The sequence below is a fragment of the Acinonyx jubatus genome, chromosome C1 (assembly GCF_027475565.1).
Source record: "Acinonyx jubatus isolate Ajub_Pintada_27869175 chromosome C1, VMU_Ajub_asm_v1.0, whole genome shotgun sequence".
In the NCBI taxonomy this organism is placed as follows: domain Eukaryota; kingdom Metazoa; phylum Chordata; class Mammalia; order Carnivora; family Felidae; genus Acinonyx; species Acinonyx jubatus.
In genome coordinates this window covers 33,427,302-33,446,483 of record NC_069381.1, presented here as the reverse complement: position 1 = coordinate 33,446,483, position 19,182 = coordinate 33,427,302, and the positions used below count along the sequence as shown (strand labels likewise).

Below are 19,182 nucleotides of genomic sequence, written 5' to 3'. Positions count from 1 at the left end.
GCCTCAGCGTGTTTTTTGTTTGTTTCTTTCCTTCTTTTGGTAGTCAAAACCTTTTGCCACTGACTACAATGACCTCTCTGAGCATATTCCTTCCCGGGGCCAAACAAGCCAATGCTGCAAGCGTCCTTATGAAACCGGCCCCGCTCCCTTTGAGCACTTCACCCAAAGTCATCTTAGTCTCAGTCATGTAGATTTGCATGGGCCTGAAACCAGGCAGGGCTGTGAGCAAGTGAGGGGAGAGTTAATCTGGGAATGTATCTTAGCAATGGGCTGGCGCCGTCTCTCAGAAGCCAGCTGCCCCTTGCAGACAGGTGCCAGATCCTAAATCCAAGATCCGCCAGACTCTGAAAATCCTCACACCTTCTGTCTCTCTCTGCGCATCTCCTGATCAGTGGCTCTTAGTTTCTGCCACAGTTCCGTGATGTTCAGCTCCAGCTGCGTGTTCTGCTTATGGAAACGCTCCAACTCTGCTTCCATCTATGGAGAACAAGGGGATAAAGTCAAGAATAAGAAAGTAAGGGAATACAAACAATATTTGGGAACTGAAGCCTATCGGTGGGAAGGTGTCTCCAGCTACCAGGACATTTCTAGCTGCCACCTATGTCGTCTGGAATGAAACCATTTTCCTAACTCCTGGCCACCCCGGTAGGCCCCCATCCCTTGGTGGGTGTATTAACCCAGATCATGTGTTTCTATAGCCAGCCTCAGAACTGCCCCCTCCGAGTTTCCGTTCCTTCGGCCACACTGATGACCTTCTTTTCTTGACTCTCATGTACTGGGACCTGGAAACTGAGGCAGGGTTCTGCACAGAAGCACCTTCCTTGCCTACTTTATGAAACTGTGTGAGTGAATCTCGATGCTTTGGGGCCGCAAGCCATCAGAGTCGATCCCAAAGCACAACGTTTTAAGGGACCAGCAGGTAGGCGTCCCCAGCCTAAGGAACCTCCGTCTCATCACTCTGTTGAAAAGGTTGTAAAAGTACAGCTGAGGAGACTATCTCATCTTCAAAAGAGAAGGAAGAAGCCACCAATGAGCTTCTGAAAGATTTTTATTCGTTGTTGCATTTGTATTAACCAAAGACGCATGAATGACAACTGGAGCTTCTGATTAGGACGAGGGCAGGTGGAGGTGAATTCTCAGTTGATCCGATTTCTGCCAAAAGCCAAGGGGGTGAGGTTTGCTTGACATACCGTATCTGGTGGACACTAGTATTCCTGTTAATAGAGAGGGGCGCTATTTTGGGGGGATGGGACAGGTCACTGGGTTCTTTAGTGGCTGGATGGAGTAGCTCCTCTAACCTATCCCAGGCCCTTCGGTCAGATTTCAAGGCTCCTGACCATCTTTGGGGGTATCGGAAAGCCCCGATGCACCACATTCACGTTCTGGACACGAAGGCGCAGCTTGCAGGAGAATGTTATCAAACTTATTGGAAGAATCTGGATAGACAGAATAGCCCTTTGGCTCAGTGCCTGGCATGAAGTCAGCACTCAGTATTCATCTGAACGAGTGAATGCACGGCCAGTGTAGAAGGCGAAGGGGAGCCACGGTGAGGGAGGAGAGGGGTGCTTGAAATAGCCTGCCTTCTGGAAGAGGAATGAAAAGGTAAACGTGCCATGCTGGTGCTACATCAAAGCATCTTGTGCAGGACACAGGGAGTGTGGGGACGTGCGCGGCTAAAGAACGAACGTGTCCACTGGAGAGGGCTGGCGGCCACTACCGGCACGGGGATACAGAACTGATGAAGACAGAGCGTCCGTCTGCAAGAAGCCGTGAGGTCTAGAGGAATAAGAGGGAAGATCCAGGTAGAAAGTACCCTCTGTGTGCAGAGGACGCGGGGAGGCAGTGCCTGGAAAAGGGATGTTCAGTCAAGTTCCACAGGACAAATAGGTACTAGAGGACAAAGTGGAGAAGGGGAGTTCCAGAAGAAGAGAGCAGGCCATGCACACAGAGGCCCAGGGCCATGGGCAGCTGGGTGCCTCTCTGCCGGCTACAGGTGGTCCAGGGGGCTGCATGTGAGGGAGGGAGAGAGGGGCTGGAGAGGTCGGCTGAGCTGGATCATGCAGGACCCAGGGGCAGAGGCTCACATGGGGAGAAGTCGTGCCTTCATGCCCCCCAGAAGTTTGGCCATTATCCTGAAATCTCAGAGCCCTGGCAGGTTTTACCCAAGGGGTGGCATGGCTTGCGCCTTAGAAGGCCTGATGCGGAGGTCCTACCGGAGACAGCATGACTGGAGCCGGGCACACCAGTCAGGGGTGAGATGGGGCCCAGACCAAGGGAATGGTGGCAGAAAGAGAGCAAGGCGCTTCTCCAAGGTCATGTCTGAGTGCCTACAGCTGGCTGTGCCTCTTTTTCCATGGTCTCGAAGCCAGCAATGACAGATTAGGTTAGAAAGGAAGTAATACGGGCAAAGCCTCAAAAGCCACTGAGAACAAAAATAACGTATTTCACAGAAAAATTGTGAAATATGCTGAGTTTGAATAGGTGGCCAGGCAGCTAGGAAACTAGCCAGTATGTGGGAACAAGTATCCTTTTCCTGGTGGAAAAGCCCCATCTACTTTTCCATGTGTTCTCCTCACACTCAGTGACTCTCGGTGGGGGTGGGGGCAGGCAACAGGTATTTTACCCCCAGAGGATATTTGGCAACATCTGGAGACATTTTTGGTTGTTACAACTCGGGGGAGGGGAGGGTTGCTACAGGCATCTAGTGGGCAGAGACCAGGGATGTTGCTAAATATCTTCTAGTGCATGGGACTCCCTGTGACAAAGAACTATCCGCCCCAAGACGTTAAAATGAGAAAACCTCGCACTAGATGAAAAAACAAGGGTGTGAAGTAAAGCGATAAGGTTCTGAACACTCCCTAGGAAGCAGATAGTCCCATCGCACTGAAGAGAAGCTGGAAAAGTATATGTGCAGGGAGGTACCGAATCAAGGAAGTATTAGATTTTCATCCACGGAGGAGGGTTTACAGCTTCCTTCTTGGAGGAAAAAGAACTTCACACGAGATCCACAGCGGGTGGGCCAAATGGGCCTCTGACCTCCTGAAGGAAGCTCCAAGGTCAGAGGCCTCCAGGGGAGGAATCAGGTCCGAACTTCAGCCCTGGTGGTAACTGGCGTGGCGTAGGAGGGGCCCTGTTTGAATCACTCTCAAGGTGCAGGCGTAGTCCCTGCTGAGGGTCAATGCCGTGGTCGGCCCAGTTACTGACGGGAAAGTGAATAATCCTTCAGGTGTGTTGGGGTGGATAGTAACTGACCCAACTGTAAATCCACTTGACAAGTGAGGAGGGGGCCCATGGGATGGTGATTTCCAGGCGCTGGCAGTACACTGACTTTCCAGGCAAGTGGGGCCTCTGCTCGTTTCTGGGCTGCCATTTTTGGGCCCTGAGGTCACTCAAGACTGGCAGGAGGCCCAGATGAGGCAGCTCTGTGGTTGGCTGGGAACATCCTGCTTTTCTCCAGAGGCCAGGAGAAAGTCACTGGCACAATGACAAACCATCTCTGGACACTCTAGCCCTGGACTGATCCTACCACCTGGCTTCTTTCCTGGGCCTCCTAGAGAAAAGGCTTTGCTTTTCTACATCAGAGCTCCTGGGTATCCAGTTCTACTTGGGCCATCGAGGCTCTCTGACACACTTTACTTGTATCCTTGCTCAGCACAACGAGCGAACGTGGATGGGGAGTGGGAGGCCATTTTGGATAGGGTAGCCTGGGAAGGCTTCCCTGAAGAGGTGACAAAGGAGCCTCCACATGGAAGATACAGAGAAGCCGCCAGTCATAATCTGAGCACTTCTGGGCAGAGGGAGCAGCACTGTAAAGGTCCAAGATGGGAAAAGCTTGGCGTAGCCTCAGAACTGTCAGAAAGCCTTTGGGCTGGCGCTGGGGGAGGGAGCCTGGAGACAAGATTGGAGAGGGATAGCGGCTGAATCATGCAGGGCCCTGGTAGGGGGTGTGGATTTTATTCTAGGTGAGATGGGACACCACTAGGGGTTCGCTGTGGCCTCTGTGTGGAGAGATCAGACTGGAGGCTAGAGTCAAGTCCAGATGAGGGATGACAGAGGTTTGCACCAGGGTGAGGCAGCAGAGAGGAAAGAGGGCTAGATTTGAGAGGTCTCTGGAAAGACCATCAGATAGGCACTGGCGATCATTGGATACAGCCATTGTGGGGGGGGGGGGTGGGAAGAATCAAGAAGACTCTACACTTGTACCTTAAGCACGTGGGTGGATTGTGGTAACTTACTGGGAAACAGGAAACAGAAGGGAGGGGAAGGCAGGAATTTGGTTTTCGATCAACCATGGACCTCACGGCTGCAATCGGCTTAAGGAGATGCACCGTGAATGGGGTGGGGGGACCAACGGGGCCACTTGTACCTCGATGGAATCTCAGGAGCCCTTGTCCTGTTGATCTTGCTTTTAATCTCTCCTCTCTACCTTCCTCCTGTCTGCTTCCCAGAACACATACTTAAGGCTGCCACTCTCCTGCTCAAGAGACTTCGCATGACTTCCTATTCCTCCTCAGATGGAGTCCAAACACTGCAGCTTTGCATACGCCCCCACCAACATTTCCAGACTGAGAAAAAAAGGTTCATTTGGAGGAGGGTGCTTTCAGATGCGACGGGCTGGTGGCTGAGTACACACCGCCCCCTGGTGGCTGAAGGCCCAAGAGCTGTGGTTTCCCTCGGAGGGCCTGAGCACATAAGGTCCGGCCGCATGCCAAATCTTAAAGCATTCACTCCTGCACAACTGAGTCCCCGCTGGGCCTCTCCTGTGACATCCTCTACAGAGTGGAGGCCCGCATACCCTGGGACAAGGCAGGGATTGGGAGGAGGGGTTTTTCTTATCGCCCCCCCCCCCCCTTGCTACCCCAGCCAGGAACCGTTGGGGAGGCGACAGTAGTCCAGGAAGCCAGAGTGGTTCAGATGGTTCTCACCTCCTGAATCTGTTCCTTCATCACCTTGATCTCATCCTCTCGTGGTTCTATTTGCTTCTTCAGCTCCTTTATTTTGTAGTCGAGTACAAACTTGAATTTCTCCAGTTCTTGGTTTTTCTTTTTCAGATCATAGATGCGCTTCTCCTGTGGGCGAGATGAGAGAGAAGTAAGAGATGGCAGGAGGCTCCGGTATATGGAAACCCTTTAGGGAAAGGACATAAATCCTGTGGCCTGACAGAGGAGGCCACAGGCTGCTCTCCCGGCTGGGGGAACAGAGGCTGGCTCCCCCACTAGGGCCGTAGCACTGACTCCTTGGCTTCTGTGCCGGGACTCAGCATTCATTCACTCATTCAAATATAGCTTGTAGGCGACTGCATTTTCTAAAGCTGGCCTCAGCAGCATCTCCCATCCCACAGGCTCTCTGCAACGTGACCATATGCTTCTCCATCAGGAGGGAAGATCTAATTCCTTTCTCTTGCATCTGGCTGGACTTACGGTTTGCTTGTAACCCAAAGAATGCTGCTCAAGTGATGCTGTGTGGCTTCTGGTCTAGCTGAGAAAAGGCTAAGCAGCTTCTACCTGGTTTTCTTAGAACTTGTGCTCTGAGGGAAGCCATCTGCTATGGAGAAAGTTCCCCTACACTGAGAATCCCCGGCTGAGGAGCACAATGGCACTCTGGTTGACAGTCCCCGTGGAGCCCAGCCTCCCAGCCACCCTGGGAAGTATGAATGAAGAAGCCACCTTGCATGATGATCTTCTACGCCCAGCTATTTGTGTCATCCCTGACTGAAGCCCAGCAAGGCCCCTGCCATCAGGGACAAAGATAGGCCATCTTGTTGTAGGCTGTCCAAATGCCAGACCCACAGAACCTGAGAGAATAAAACATCTGTTACTGTTCTTTTGTTTTGTTTTTCTTAAGTAGGCTCCACATCCAGCACGGAGCCCGACGTGGGGCTCGAACTTGCAACCCCGAGATCAAGACCTGAGCTGAGATCAAGAGCGGATGCTTAACTGACAGAGCCACCCAGGCGCCCCAAGAGTTGTTGTTTTGTACCACTAGGTGGCCAGGGTCTTGCCTGTTGGCTTAAAGGGGATTCAGAATGTATCCAGGAGCCTAGAGTTGGTAAGCTATGGCCTTTGGATCAAATTTGGCCTGTTTTCATAAACTCATTCATGCATTGTGTATGGCTGATTTTACAACACAGTGGCAGAGCTGAGTAGTGCGACAGAAGCCATGCTGTGTGCAAAGACGAAATATTTACTACCTATGCCTTTATGGAAAAAACTTTGCTGTCCCTGCCAGAGGCAATGGGGAGCTATGGCAGAGTTCTAAAGGGAAGAGTGACACAATTACAGAGTATGGTGGCAGGGAGTGGGGGGAGGAAGTGGGAAGGAAGTCCGTTAGACTGGTTAGGAGACTGTTGCAATTTTAGGTCAGGAGGCCTTAACCTCCTTCTTGTCAACACCCCCCTTTGAGAATCTGAAGAGAGCTTTGGACCCTCCCTACACAAACACCCAGGTACACACACAAACACGCACATGCAGAAATTTCATGCGTTTCCCCTTATCAGATCCCGAGGGGGCCCACTTCACAGGTGAGAAAACAAGGCTTAGAGAAATTGCCCAAGATCCTGTGGCAGATAAATGGCAAAGCCTGTGCTGGAACCCAATTAGCCAGGGCTAAAGCCCACCGTCTCAACCACTGGAGAATTCTGCCTACCCGAGGCAGGAATGGCGAGGAGAGAGGCAGGAGGGCACACATCCTGGATTTGCTTAGCAGGGGGCTACGAAATTTGGGTAAGCCTCACAAAATGTGATGTGTCTGTCTTCTAAGTGTTTTGTGAGAAAGGCATTCTGAAAAGTGATCCCAGCTTTCTGGGGAGCCTGGCAGTTGTAGGTCAACCGCAAGGAGTGTGCAACGTCTATGGGGACGGTCACCCGAGGACACCTGGAGCCGTGGCGAGCAGGGGCCCTGCAGTCAGCTGACTTAGATTCTTATCCCAAGTCTGTCGCCTATCGACTGGATTACCTTGGGCAAGAGACCAAACCACCTCAGGAAAGACCAAAGAGCTCAGGAAACTGAGCTCTACAGGGGTCCCTCATGGCCCCGGGGGTGGCCGGGAGAACTGAGTGTGGTGTGTGTACAGCAATCGGCCCAGCACCCAGCACCCAGTAGGCCCTTCACAGACCACTCATCCCCATCAGGTTAAATGAATGTGTTTCAAGCATTCAGGGACCCTCTCTCCGGAGCTTGGTTCTCCTCCCCTGGGTCCATCCATCTGGGTGGTGGTTGAAGGAGGGCAGAGGTGAGCCTTCACCTTATCTTGAATCGTCTCATCTCTTTCCTGGATTTCCCGCTTGAGGCCCAGGATGTCCTTCTCCAGGGACTTAATGACCCCTTGCAGCTTCACCTGCTCCCTCTTCAGGCTCTCAATGTCATTGGTTCGCTCTTCAACCTCCTTCTGCAGGCTGCTGAACTGCAGACACAAATGGCAGCAACAGAGATCACCAAAGTCTTTGTGCTTCCCTCCCTGCCTCCCAAATGCCGGTGAACTTAAAGAGGTCCCCAACACGTCACCGACCTGTGACCTGAAAACATGTCTAGTACCCAACATTTCTGGGATTTTAGGAGTGAAGTTTTGGAGATTTGGGACAGTTTGGGGATTTCCCTGGCCGCACGAGTGATGTAGCATTCTGTCTGATGAGATCCAGTCCCATCCCCTTCCGTGAGGATGGGCTGTCGGGGTCCCTGAGTGGACCCAGAGTTTTCCAGGACCTTGCCAACCTTGAAATGTTGGGATCCATGCCCCATTAAGGTCACAGATACTGTAACTGATGAGCCACCTTGGCCATGTCTAAGAAGGGAAGAGGACATTGTCCCTGGTTCCCTGGATTAAGTAGGGTGATTTCTAATAAGAAGGAATGTGAGTTTGCTTTGAACTTGGCTTCTCTAAGGCTGAACATTTTGGGGAAACTGTGGCAATTCCACAAGGATCTGTGAATTGAATCCCACTTCGTCCCAACCATCAGTGACAATAAACATGTGTCTTGCCTTATAAACCAAGCATCCCACACCCCAGTCCTTCTCCTGCCCACAGCTCCCTGCATGGAGACCCCGATGACACCTCCAGCGGGGACTTGACCTTCATCTCCGTTTCTACCCGAGGTTTAACTCTGAAAACTGACTAAATCCTACTAGCCCATAAATCAAAGTCTGGGGTGTCCATCCGGTGTTGGGGCATATGTCACTATTCTGGTGAAAAGGACAGAGAAGGGACAGTGCCACAGACAGATGTTAAGGGTGCATCTGCCTGGCGGTTCAGAGACATTGGTAATACAGCCCTCGCCTGTGCCCAGGCCTGTCGGGGAACCACACGTGTGATACCTTCTTCCTCATGATGCCGGTTTCTCCTTTGAGTCGCAGGTTTGATTCCTTTTCATCCCGAAGCTTTTTCTCGTACTTGGTTTTGATATCTTGGATTTCTCGGTCTTCATCTTCTTCGATCTGTTTCTTGGTCTCTTCGAACTCCCGCAGCTGCTGCCTGACGTCTTCCTGTGCCTGATTCAGGGAAGGGGGAGAAAAGGCACTTGACCCTTTTGTGCTGAGAGGGCGCGGGGTGAGATGAGCATGTGGGGCCTATCATGGGGAGTGGGAGACAGAGTGCTATTACAAAAATGGGAACCAAGGCCCTGGGTCCCCTGACCTTCCACTCTCCTGTCTGTCCTCTGCCTTCCCTTCTCTTCCTACCAGATGTGGCTGCAGGCTCCCCTTCAGTGACCGCCCTCCCAACACCCCCAGACCTGTTCCATCTCTGGTCTTCTTTATACTGACACCCACGCTTCCTCTGTCTTTCCTCCACTGAACCTGTGACAGTTGTAATTTTATATTTGGGAAGTACTTGATTGCCTTTTCCATTAGATGTAAGCTCCTCGAGGAAAGAAACCTGGTCTATCGTGCTCACCACTGAGTTCCCAGAGTACAACCAGCACGGGCACACAGTTGGTACTCAATACCTGAATAAAAGAGTGAAGCCTTAAAAAAATCTTTTTGAGAGAGAAAAAGCACGAGTGGGGGAGGAGGGAAGAGCAAGAGAGAGGGGGAGAAGGAGAATCTCAAGCAGGCTCCATGCTCAGCGCAGAGCCTGACGTGGGGCTCGATCCCATGACCCTGGGATCATGACCTGAACCAAAATCAAGAGTTGGTCGCTCAACCGACTGAGCCACCCAGGCGCCCCAAAAGAGTGAACCTTTAACTCTGCCCTCCTGCTCCTTAATCCAATCACCTGCACGTCCCCCATCACATTGTGCTATATTGCAATTGCCTGTTGGACAGGCTCCTGGAAGCTCCTTGATGGCAGGGCCACATCTCTCTGCTCACCACCGGGAACACCCTGCACAGCAGCTGGCATGTCACTGGCGATGAATGAATGCAAGCCTGGAGCCCGGACTCTGGAAGAACCACCTCTGCCTGGTGGAGTCTGAGAAGTGACTCAGGTGTGACTCCTCTTTGCTTACTGCCCCCAAGTGGTGCAAGTTACAGATCCTTTTTCTCTCACACTGACCCTGGCATTCTCCCAAACTGCATGTACCATCCCTGGAGTGAGTGTTTCAGGGGTGAAGAGAGACAAGATGGTTTTCAAACTGGGTCCCCAAGAAAGGCTTCTCTCTTTCCCCACCACACGTCATCAGGCCCTTGCTGGACGGAAGCCTGGCAAGGTGTGCTCTGTCTGTGTCCCAGAGTCGCCCGCCAGCCACTGCTCTTGCTCTGGTAGATGTCGCTAAAAAGGAGAGTAGGCCAGCCAGGTTGGCGAGAAGGCATGCCAGGTGGAAGCTCCCTAGGGAACCTCTGAGTTGAAATCTTTGACTCAGAAGAAGAAATGGTTGTGATCACAGTGTGGGCCCTGGGAGGAAGGCCAGCCTCTCTCCCCTCAGGGCACATTCATTCCCTCCACCTTGGCCCCCAAGGCCAAGCTCAGATCAGTTTACTGGAGGTCAACAAACATTTCTGGAGCATCTAGGATGTGCCAGGGGGGCCCTGGTTTGAAAATCAGTGATGGGTGAGCCATAGTCCTTGCCCTTGAGAAGTTCCCCTGGAGAAAGAGATATTAACACAGGACGCTACCGTGTAGGTCGTAAGAGAAAGGGGTCTGAGGGCCTGAGCACACAGAGAAAGGCTTGCTCAGTCCTGTGGGAGGGGACAGGGGTTAGGGAAGAACTCCTCCAGGAGTTGGCTCCTGTCCTGAGTCTCTGTAAGGGTGGGGACGAGCTGCCAGGTGAAGAGAATCATCCAGAGCAGAGGCTCAGAGGTTGTGTGGGAAACGTGGCCATCCCACGTCGTTGGGTGGGAAGAAACCGGACGGGGCAGCAGGACATGGGGCTGGGGAGGTGGGCAGGGCCAAGGCGGGGTGGCTGTGCCAGGGAACATCCCCACTGGCTGTCGGAGCTCAGCCTGCTCTGTCTGAGGCCCATGCTGTCAGGAGACCTCCACCCTCCACCTCTCACCTTGCTTATCCCCCACTGCCTGCTCACTTCCCAGCTCACTGTGGACTTCTGGGTGCCGCCTCAGTCCTCCTTGCTGTAACCGGGGGTGGTTACAGAGGGTCCTATAATGTCCAGGGTGCCTTGACCTTTACCTCGCCTCTATCTGAGCCACCCACTCTCAGGTCCATCCCCAGAATGGTGCCACCTCGGAAGCCTGAAAATCCAGGCCCTGCTCTCAGCACAGGTGACTTCTCTGTTGGCCCCCCAGGTACGCAGGCCCAGCTCTCAGGCTCACCACATCCCCTGGCCCTGTCTTGATTCCTCCACTATCTTCCAGGCTCTCGGTTCTTTACCCCTCTCTGGCCTGGACCGGATGGCTGTTCAGCAGACCGCCTGTATTTCTCGGCGGCAAAACTCGGTCACACCCCAGCTGTGAATCAGGGCTGCTCTGCGTCCCCCTCGCTCACACACCTGCTTGCCGAGCCCTGCTGGGGAAAAGCGCACAGCCTGGTGGATTAATGCTGCTGGGACTCACGTTTATAACCTCGGCTGGGCTCTCAGCTGCATACCTGCCAGACGTCTTCTCGGTCATTCCCTTCCTCATTCCCTTCCAAACTCATTCCACACCTTCAGGACTCTCCCGCCCCCTCACCTACAGTACGCCATCTGTTGCAATTTCACGCAGAAAAGGCGGCCATCTGGCTCTCCTCGGTTTTCTCTTCATCTTGGGAAACTAGCTATTTTGGCAACCCAAACTGCTTGAACATTCCATGACTTTGCCTGCCTGCCCTTCCCTCCTGCATTTCCCCATCTCCTGTTAATTCTAACTCTTATTCTTCCTGGGTCTCATTAGCTCCTGCAAGTCTTCTCTGGCCTCTCAGGGAGGTCTGCATCCCCCAGCTACCCTGTGCAGCCCTCTCTTGAGTATCCATCTGTGTGGCCGCCTCTCTCACATGACTGAAAACCAGGCCCCGGCTTTTCTCTTGGTCACCCAGCACTCAAGCTGAGTTCTAAACCAAGAAGAGACCATCTGTGTTTGTCACATCAGTGAAGGAGGGATTTCAAATTGTAAGGCATAAGAAGGTGCTAAAGGGTTTCAGGCAACCACCTTCCCCACTGTTTAGGGCCCTCGTTCCTCTCCAGGTCCTACAGGCTTCTAAAAAGGTCTCTCTAGGGGCGCCTGGGTGGCGCAGGCAGTTGGGCATCCGACTTCGGCTCAGGTCATGATCTCATGGGTCTGTGAGGTCGAGCCCCGCATCAGGCGCTGTGCTGACAGCTCAGAGCATGGAGCCTGCTTTGGATTCTGTGTCTCCTTCTCTTTCTGCCCGCCCGCCCCCCACCCCCTCATGCTCAGTCTGTCTCTCTCTCCCTCTCAAAGTAAATAAATATAAAAAAATAAAAATAAAAAGGTCTCTCTAGTCCTTAAGGCTTGAAGGTACAGTTAGGCTAGGACAACAGAGACGAACTTAGAATTTCAGTCCCTAACACGGAGCACCTCCCAGCTCACTGGGCCCGCTGGTCTAGGGGAAACAAACGGTGAAGGGCCTGACACAAGGCTGGATGCTAAAAGCAGGGAGTGGGAGGGAAAGGAGTTGAAGTGAGCTTTCCCACAGCTCTTTGGGCTGTTCACAGGCCAGGCCTGCAGGATGCACAGCAAAAGGGAGGTACGGCTCAGCTTCCGGTGAGTACCTCTTCCAGAAGGGTGGTTTTTTCCTGAAGTTTGGCCTCATAAAACTCCGTCAGCTCCTCCAGGGCCTGGCTCTTGGTCTCATCATTATCCCGAAGCTGTTTCTCATACTCCTCCTGCATCCTCTGGGACTTGAGCTGCAATTCCTGGTACTTCTCATATTCTAGAAGCAACTTTTGGTTGTTGCAACACTCTGGAGAGAAGCAAGGAAGGTTATTTCACACTGGACAGGAGCACCCACCTCAGGGCCACCCAGGAGCCTTTGGTGCCCTCCTACCCACCTACCAGCACCAGCTGAGACTCAAATACCTGCCCAGCTCTTTCTCACCTGCCCTCACCCCATTAGCTGGTCAGGCAGCCAAACTCCCTCCCCTTGTTGGCTAGGCAGAAGGTTTCCAGGAAAGGGCTGAGGGGTGTTTTAGGGAACCAGGGCCAAGAAGAATGTCCTGAATATGCAAAACAGTTATCAGCACCTCTTCTTACAGAAGACAAGTGAAAACTGAGGCTAGGTGAGGTTTGGTGACTCCTTAGAATACCCAGAAAGTATGTGGTGAGTCTGGGACTCAAGGCAGTCTATCAGGCTCCAGACCTGCACTTTTCTGTAACTCCTACTGGCATGCAGTAATACATGTATAATGAACAAGGAAATGCACAGGAGTAAAATCCACAGTGAGGTCCAGGGGATAAATGCAGCCTGTTTACAGACAAAGCCAGATTACCTGGGACTTCTGTTCAGTCCCAACGGTGGTGGGGGAGGGGGGACACTCTCAGACTTTTGTCCCCACGCTACCACGTGGCCTCTACCTCGGGACTCACCCAGGTCCTGCAGTTCCTGGCTCTGTTTGTCTAGGAGGTCGTCAATGCGTTCGCGATGGAACACATCCTGCTTTTCTTTTTCTGTTTTTAAAACCTAAAACACAGAGTCAGCTGTTCTCATTTCCACGCATCTGCTGAAATCACTCCAGGGCAACAACACATTTTATAAGTGACATCCTCCTTCACTTACAAACGTTTCTCAAGCCTGTCATTTTGCACCAGGCACTGTTCTGTGAGCCACAAGCAAGCTATCGCTTTTTATTTACATTATATTCTGCTCTGTAAGTTCTAGGCTTTATTTATATTCTTCCTACTAAATGGGTCTTGTCAATGATGAGTTCAGTTTTGGACATGTAGCAGATGGATTTTGAGGTGGAAAAAGTAAGGATTCATTTGAATTCTCTGTTGTTTGAACAGTGCCGTCAACTAAATCCTTGGATGTGTTAATGTGTCAGCTTCTAAGAAGTGTTTTCTTTAATCGAGCAGGAAAGCTCCTTGCAGGCAGAGGGGCGCTCCCAGGAATAACTTCGAGTTGAGCTTGTGGAGGGCACCACATCAGTATTTGTTGACAAAGGAATAAAATAATAAAACTAACAGCCAGGGGCTTTTTTTTTTTCCTTTTAGCTAAACTCTCTGACCCATGGCGATAACATAAAAGAACAAATACCCTCTAAGCCAGGGGTTTTAGATGAAGGGCAAGACAGATTTGTGAACAAAGGGGGTTATTCTGGGAAGTCCTGTAGATCAAATCTGACTACAGGAGGGACCATTTAGACTAATTTTATTTAAACTACTGACAATCCAGAAATCAATATTCTGGTAGCTCTTCTTTTTCTACACTTTGCTTTTCTTGTTACCTTTTTCATTTTGTTTTTAAGTAAGTTTCTCTTGATCACAGAGATAATATATTCTCATTGTAGGTGATTTGCAAAACACAGAAAAGTAGAGAGAACAAAATTTAAATTACCCAGAAGCTCAACTTCCTGAAGTAATCACATTGCTGGCTATTTTCTTATGAACTGTTCTATGTGTATTTATTTTACTTAATTAATACCATTCACTACGGTTTTGTATTCTTCTTTGTTCCACTTCGCACTTTGCTGTAAGCATTTCTGATGTTAGCAACTATGCTTAAAAACCACACGGTATCGGGGCGCCTGGGTGGCGCAGTCGGTTAAGCGTCCGACTTCAGCCAGGTCACGATCTCGTGGTCCGTGAGTTCGAGCCCCGCGTCAGGCTCTGGGCTGATGGCTCAGAGCCTGGAGCCTGTTTCCGATTCTGTGTCTCCCGCTCTCTCTGCCCCTCCCCCGTTCATGCTCTGTCTCTCTCTGTCCCAGAAATAAATAAACGTTGAAAAAAAAATTAAAAAAAAAAAAACCACACGGTATCATATAGTTCATTGTTTGGGCTTGGCTTGGGTAAGGGAGGGCAGTTCCTTCTGGAGTAAATTGGCAATGTCTCATTATTTGTGGCTGTTGGCTCAGTCTCTCAAACAGACCTGGTTTTTCGTTTTCAAGGACTCCATTTCCTGCAGGAACTTATCTGTTAGCTCCTTAATCTTCTCAGAATAGTTCATATCCTTCAGTCGCAGCTGATACTCATTCTCCATTTTTAACTCTTCCACACGAGTCTTCAGCTCCAGCATGATCTGAGCCTTTGGGAGAAGGACATCAGAGTCAAGAACATTCATGGTGGGGGTGAAGGGGAATATTTAACCCGGGGCCTTGAGCTCTCTGAGATCTGCGGTTCTGCTCAGCCTCAGACTCATGTGTCTCAACTAGACCCTGTCATCTTTTCCCCACAAGACCCACGGGCTAAAAACGAGGAAACATAGAACATATGGGCTTCCTCCTCTGCCCTCACAACATCCATTCAGCGAGCCCTACTGGGTGCTAGGCATGCCGCTAATAATTCTCTCATCTTCAAATACGTGTTAATGTCACCTGTTAAATGAGGTCTACTTGGGCCACACTAGTTAATCCTGCGACCCTTCCCTTCCCGTTCCCGGCACTCACGACCCTGCTCACTCTGCTCATTTTTTATTATTTTCTTAGATCTAGGCACTTTCTAATATAATTTACTTATGAATTTATTGTCCTTTGTCTTCTTCCTCATTAGAATTTAAGCTCCAAGGGGCGCCTGGGTGGCTCAGTTGGTTAAGCATCCAACTTCAGCTCAGGTCCTGATCTCACGGTTTGTGGATTCGAGCCCTGCATTGGGCTCTGTGTTGACAGTTCAGAGCCTGGAGCCTGCTTCAGATTCTCTGTCTCCCTCTCTCTCTGCCCCTCTCCCCACTCCACTTGCTCTCCCCCACTCTCAAAAATAAATAAACATTTAAAAAAAGAATTTAAGCTCCGGGAAGGCTAAAATCTTTGTTGGCTTTGTATACTGATACATGCCTAGTACCCAGAAGAGTGCCTAACACATAGTAGGTACTTGAGAAACAGTGTTAACTGTGATTCCTGCCCCCATCGACTCTATCGTCTACCGAGGAAGCCAAATAAACACATCATTACAAATTGTGATGAGCGCCCAGAGCCAGGCATCTTCCCAGGACTGTCAATCTGTCCCTCTCAATGTCTGTTATGCCTCTTCTGGCCTCACTAACATTAATTTAGGTCCTAACTCGTCCTGTCTTGCTTGTTCCTACATCTAGTGATTTCTTTCAATCTGTTGCATTCGCTGATGTCAAAGTTTTCTAAAAATACTGTGATGCACACACCCTTCATTTCCTGAAAAAGTTAATGTTAATGACAGAGAGGGTGAGCACACAGGTGTTTTCCTCTCACTCATCCATGATCACCCTCTCCCCCCCTCCCCCCCCCCCATGCATCCCTGTCTCATATTTTCTGGTCTATATCCCCCATAGCCATGGACAATTAGAGAATAATGAATGTGTGATGCTCATTTCTGCCTTCCTGCCCAGAGGACAAGTGTGGCCCTGGCACATAGGAGTACTGAGATGAGGGATGAACACAGGTTGCATGTGCAAAGTCAGGGATAAGAGTGAGGACGCCTGGTCAAAGCGCTGTGTGTGATGAGGTGCAGGTGGGAGGCAGAGGGAGAGGAGGCTGAGATGGGGTCAGACCATGAAGGTCGTTGCCGGCCATGATAAGAAATTAGGATTTTCTCCTAACGGTCCTCTAAAGGTCCTTGTCCAACCTGATTGAGCTCACTCTGGTCTCAGAAAGACCTCTCTGATGGCAGTGTGTAGCCCAGGCTAGATTCAAGCACTAAGACAGAGGGATTGGTGGGGAGGGGGTACCGCATAGTACAGGCAGGGGATGGGCAGGATGGTGGAATGGAGAGATTTAAGAGACAGATTTGAGGGAACATGGTGCCTGGCGGGGTGTGGGGTGAAGGGGACGTGGCCACGGATGAAGATGGTCTCCTTGGTAGGATGCTCCCTACGAGTGGCACATGGCCCCTCCTGATTCACTGCCTTCTCCTGGGTGCGTAGCACAGGGCCAGCAACATAGCATTAAGTGAATGTTTATCAGATGAATGGGTCACCCGGGGTCTGCCTTGGACTAGTGGAATACATTTAGTGACGGTGACGCTGGTTTCTGACACATTGTGTCTGGGCCACATGCTCATCATCCTTCCTCAATCCGTGCGCCTGGCCGCAGACGAGGCTCTCCTGAGGTTATTCCCTAACGTACATCTATCAGTGGGTCCTTAGGAACAATTTCCAAAGTCTGAAACACTTTGGAAACACTTTGGGTGTAAAAAGACCCTCCAGCTCCGTACACCCTCTCATCTCTGGCCCCACCTAGCATCTTCCCCGGAGCACCTGTCTCATCCTTCTGCACACTCACCCCTTGGTATGGAAGAACCTTTCCCATCTGTTCAGGAAGGCTCCGTCCAAGGCTCACTTACTTCCTCTGGTACCACCTGGCTTGGGTCAGGGTCCCTTCCCCTGTGACCCCAGAGCATCGTTCCTTCATAACACCTGAAACACACTTAGTTTCCCTTTTTAATTTTACCTATACCTCCTTCCAGGCTATGAGCTCAAGGCCCCCACATGTCTTTCATTTCTGTCGTCCTAGACCTTAGTATGGTGCCTGGCACATAACAGGGCACCTCTGTAAGTAGTGGTTGGATGAACGAATGAGTAGGTAAATCATGTTGTGAGAGATAGTTACATCAAATATCATAGAGTCTCAAGAAGAAAAAGAGAGCTGGGAATTCTGAGAAATGTGACTTTTAGAGGACAGGTGGAGAGAGAGCAAGGAGGGGGGAGCCGGGAAGGACAGGGAGGTTTACAGGGAGTAAGACTGCGGTCTCTCACATGCAGAGATAGAAGGGGCTCCAGGAGGTGAGCAGAACAAGGCCAAGCTGGGGGCTGGGTCAGGAGTCAGCCCAGACACCTCAGGCCTTTGGCACAGCCTGGTGTCTCCTACTTGTCCTTTTCCCCTACCCTTGGGGAAGAATGGGGGAGAAAACAGAGAGGAGGAGGAACAGAAGACGTGCTTGCCTTCCTGCAGGAGGTCAGATCCTGACTCTCATAGGCTCTCCCTTATCCTTTCCTCCCACTTTTCCTTTCCTGCAGAAAGTTCCAGGGAGCTCTAGTAGGGATCTCTGGGAATACCTGAGTCTCATCATCCTGCTTTGGGGCCATTTTGCCTTGCTGCTCTGATGGTTTTCTCATCTCTACTTGACTGTGTTTCCTGATCACAGGGCCCATGCCTGTCTTTTTATACATGCATCCGCAGTACCTAGCAAACAGTAGGTAGTCAATAAATGCACTCTAGATCCTGGATGAACAGCAATGAATGCATAGCTCTGCCATTCTCTGTAAGCCTCGTGACTTTCCCATCCCTTTGGCATCTCCCTTAGGGAGCGTGGCACAGAACTCTCAAAACACGTCTTCCCAGAGTGGTTAATGCATTTGCAGCAGGGAGGGCCCTTTGGGGTAGTGATGAAGAGAGTGGGCTCTAGATTAAATCTCGGTCAGAACTCTGGTCCTACTACACTTCACTTCACTCCTCCAGAGTCACTTCTTAAAACATGGGGAGAGTAACAGTATCTTCCTCACAGAGATGATATAAGATTTAAATAAGAAAATACTTATAGAGTAATTAGTGCAGTGCCTGGTTTGTAGAAAACCTAAAAAAAAATATGCTGGTTATTATTACCTTTACTGTTTTATTATGAAGAGAAGTGGTTTTCAGGGACGTTTTCTAAATAACTTTTTTTTTATATAAAGAAGGCTCTACTAGCAATTATTAAGTTTCCCAGATACAACGGGTATAGTCAGCTTGTCAGTTCAATTCTGTAAATACTGATCGACTGTCTTCACGTGTCTAGCATGGGCTAGAAACTGCTGGTCACCCAAGGGAACTGCATGTCATGGCTACTGTCCTCAAAGAGTAGGAAGATGAAAGGTAGTTTCACAGGCTACAAGTGGAGCAGAGTGTAAGTCAAGATGACCACGTGGCAGGATGATGAGCAGGGTGGGGGTGGGAAGAGATGTAGCCGCAGTGAGGAGGGCAGCATGATGGTGGGGGCAGGGAATGTGCAAGGAGCCGGGGGGGGGGGGGATCTGTGCTGGGCAGTGGGGGGTAGCCAGGCTACACAGGCCCTCGAATGCCAGTCCCAGGAGTTTGGACACAGTCTGGTAAGGAATTTCCACGTCTCTCTTCGTTAGACCCAATTCTTACCTTCTCTTCCATGTCTGTTTTAGTAATGAGCACCTCTTCGGCAAAGCCCACCTCCCTCTCTCGCTTGATTCCTCGACCATCCTTATCAAAGACCTTCCAGGTAAACAGGCAGCCATCTTCAGCAACAGTCAGCAGGAATTGGTCATCAAAGGTGAGCAACATCTGAGGAGAGAAAGAGCATGGAGAGGAAGCTTTCAGAGGTCGTGGGTGACCAGAACTGAACTGGCTGTGTGCAGGGCCTCCATTCAGGCAACCCTGGGCACATCCTCACGGGAAGGAAGACAGGATCCTGGGTAAGAATGAGATACACCTCACAAGCTTCTGTTCATAAATAAAAGAAGCAAGACTGGGTCATGTCCTCTGTGGATTTGGAATCTGAAGAGTTAATTATTATCTAGATTATAAAAAGAACTCTCAACACTCGGCAGTTCGGCAGTAAAAAACCCAAACCAACTAGAGGGTGGGCAAGAAATATGGAGACGTTTCACCAAAGAGGTATCCAGATGGCAAAGAGGCACACAAGAAGATGTTCACCACTATTAGTCATTAGGGAAATGCATATTAAAACTACGGGGAGATATTACTACACACGTGTTAGAACAGATAAAAT

General features: G+C 50.6%; 1 protein-coding gene across 2 annotated transcripts in view; it reads right to left on the bottom strand.

The window, feature by feature from the left end:
- CFAP57 (cilia and flagella associated protein 57) overlaps window positions 1–19,182 on the bottom strand; it is a 79,163-nt gene that overhangs the window by 27,859 nt on the left and 32,122 nt on the right. For both annotated transcript variants that reach the window (XM_027059455.2, XM_027059456.2), the window contains exons 12-19: window positions 18,573–18,734; window positions 14,408–14,563; window positions 12,910–13,003; window positions 12,096–12,286; window positions 8,311–8,484; window positions 7,244–7,402; window positions 4,926–5,069; window positions 361–477 (exon numbers count right to left, since the gene is read on the bottom strand). In XM_027059455.2, coding sequence (XP_026915256.2) covers window positions 361–477; window positions 4,926–5,069; window positions 7,244–7,402; window positions 8,311–8,484; window positions 12,096–12,286; window positions 12,910–13,003; window positions 14,408–14,563; window positions 18,573–18,734 — 1,197 coding nt within the window. The remainder of the gene's footprint in view (window positions 1–360; window positions 478–4,925; window positions 5,070–7,243; window positions 7,403–8,310; window positions 8,485–12,095; window positions 12,287–12,909; window positions 13,004–14,407; window positions 14,564–18,572; window positions 18,735–19,182) is intronic.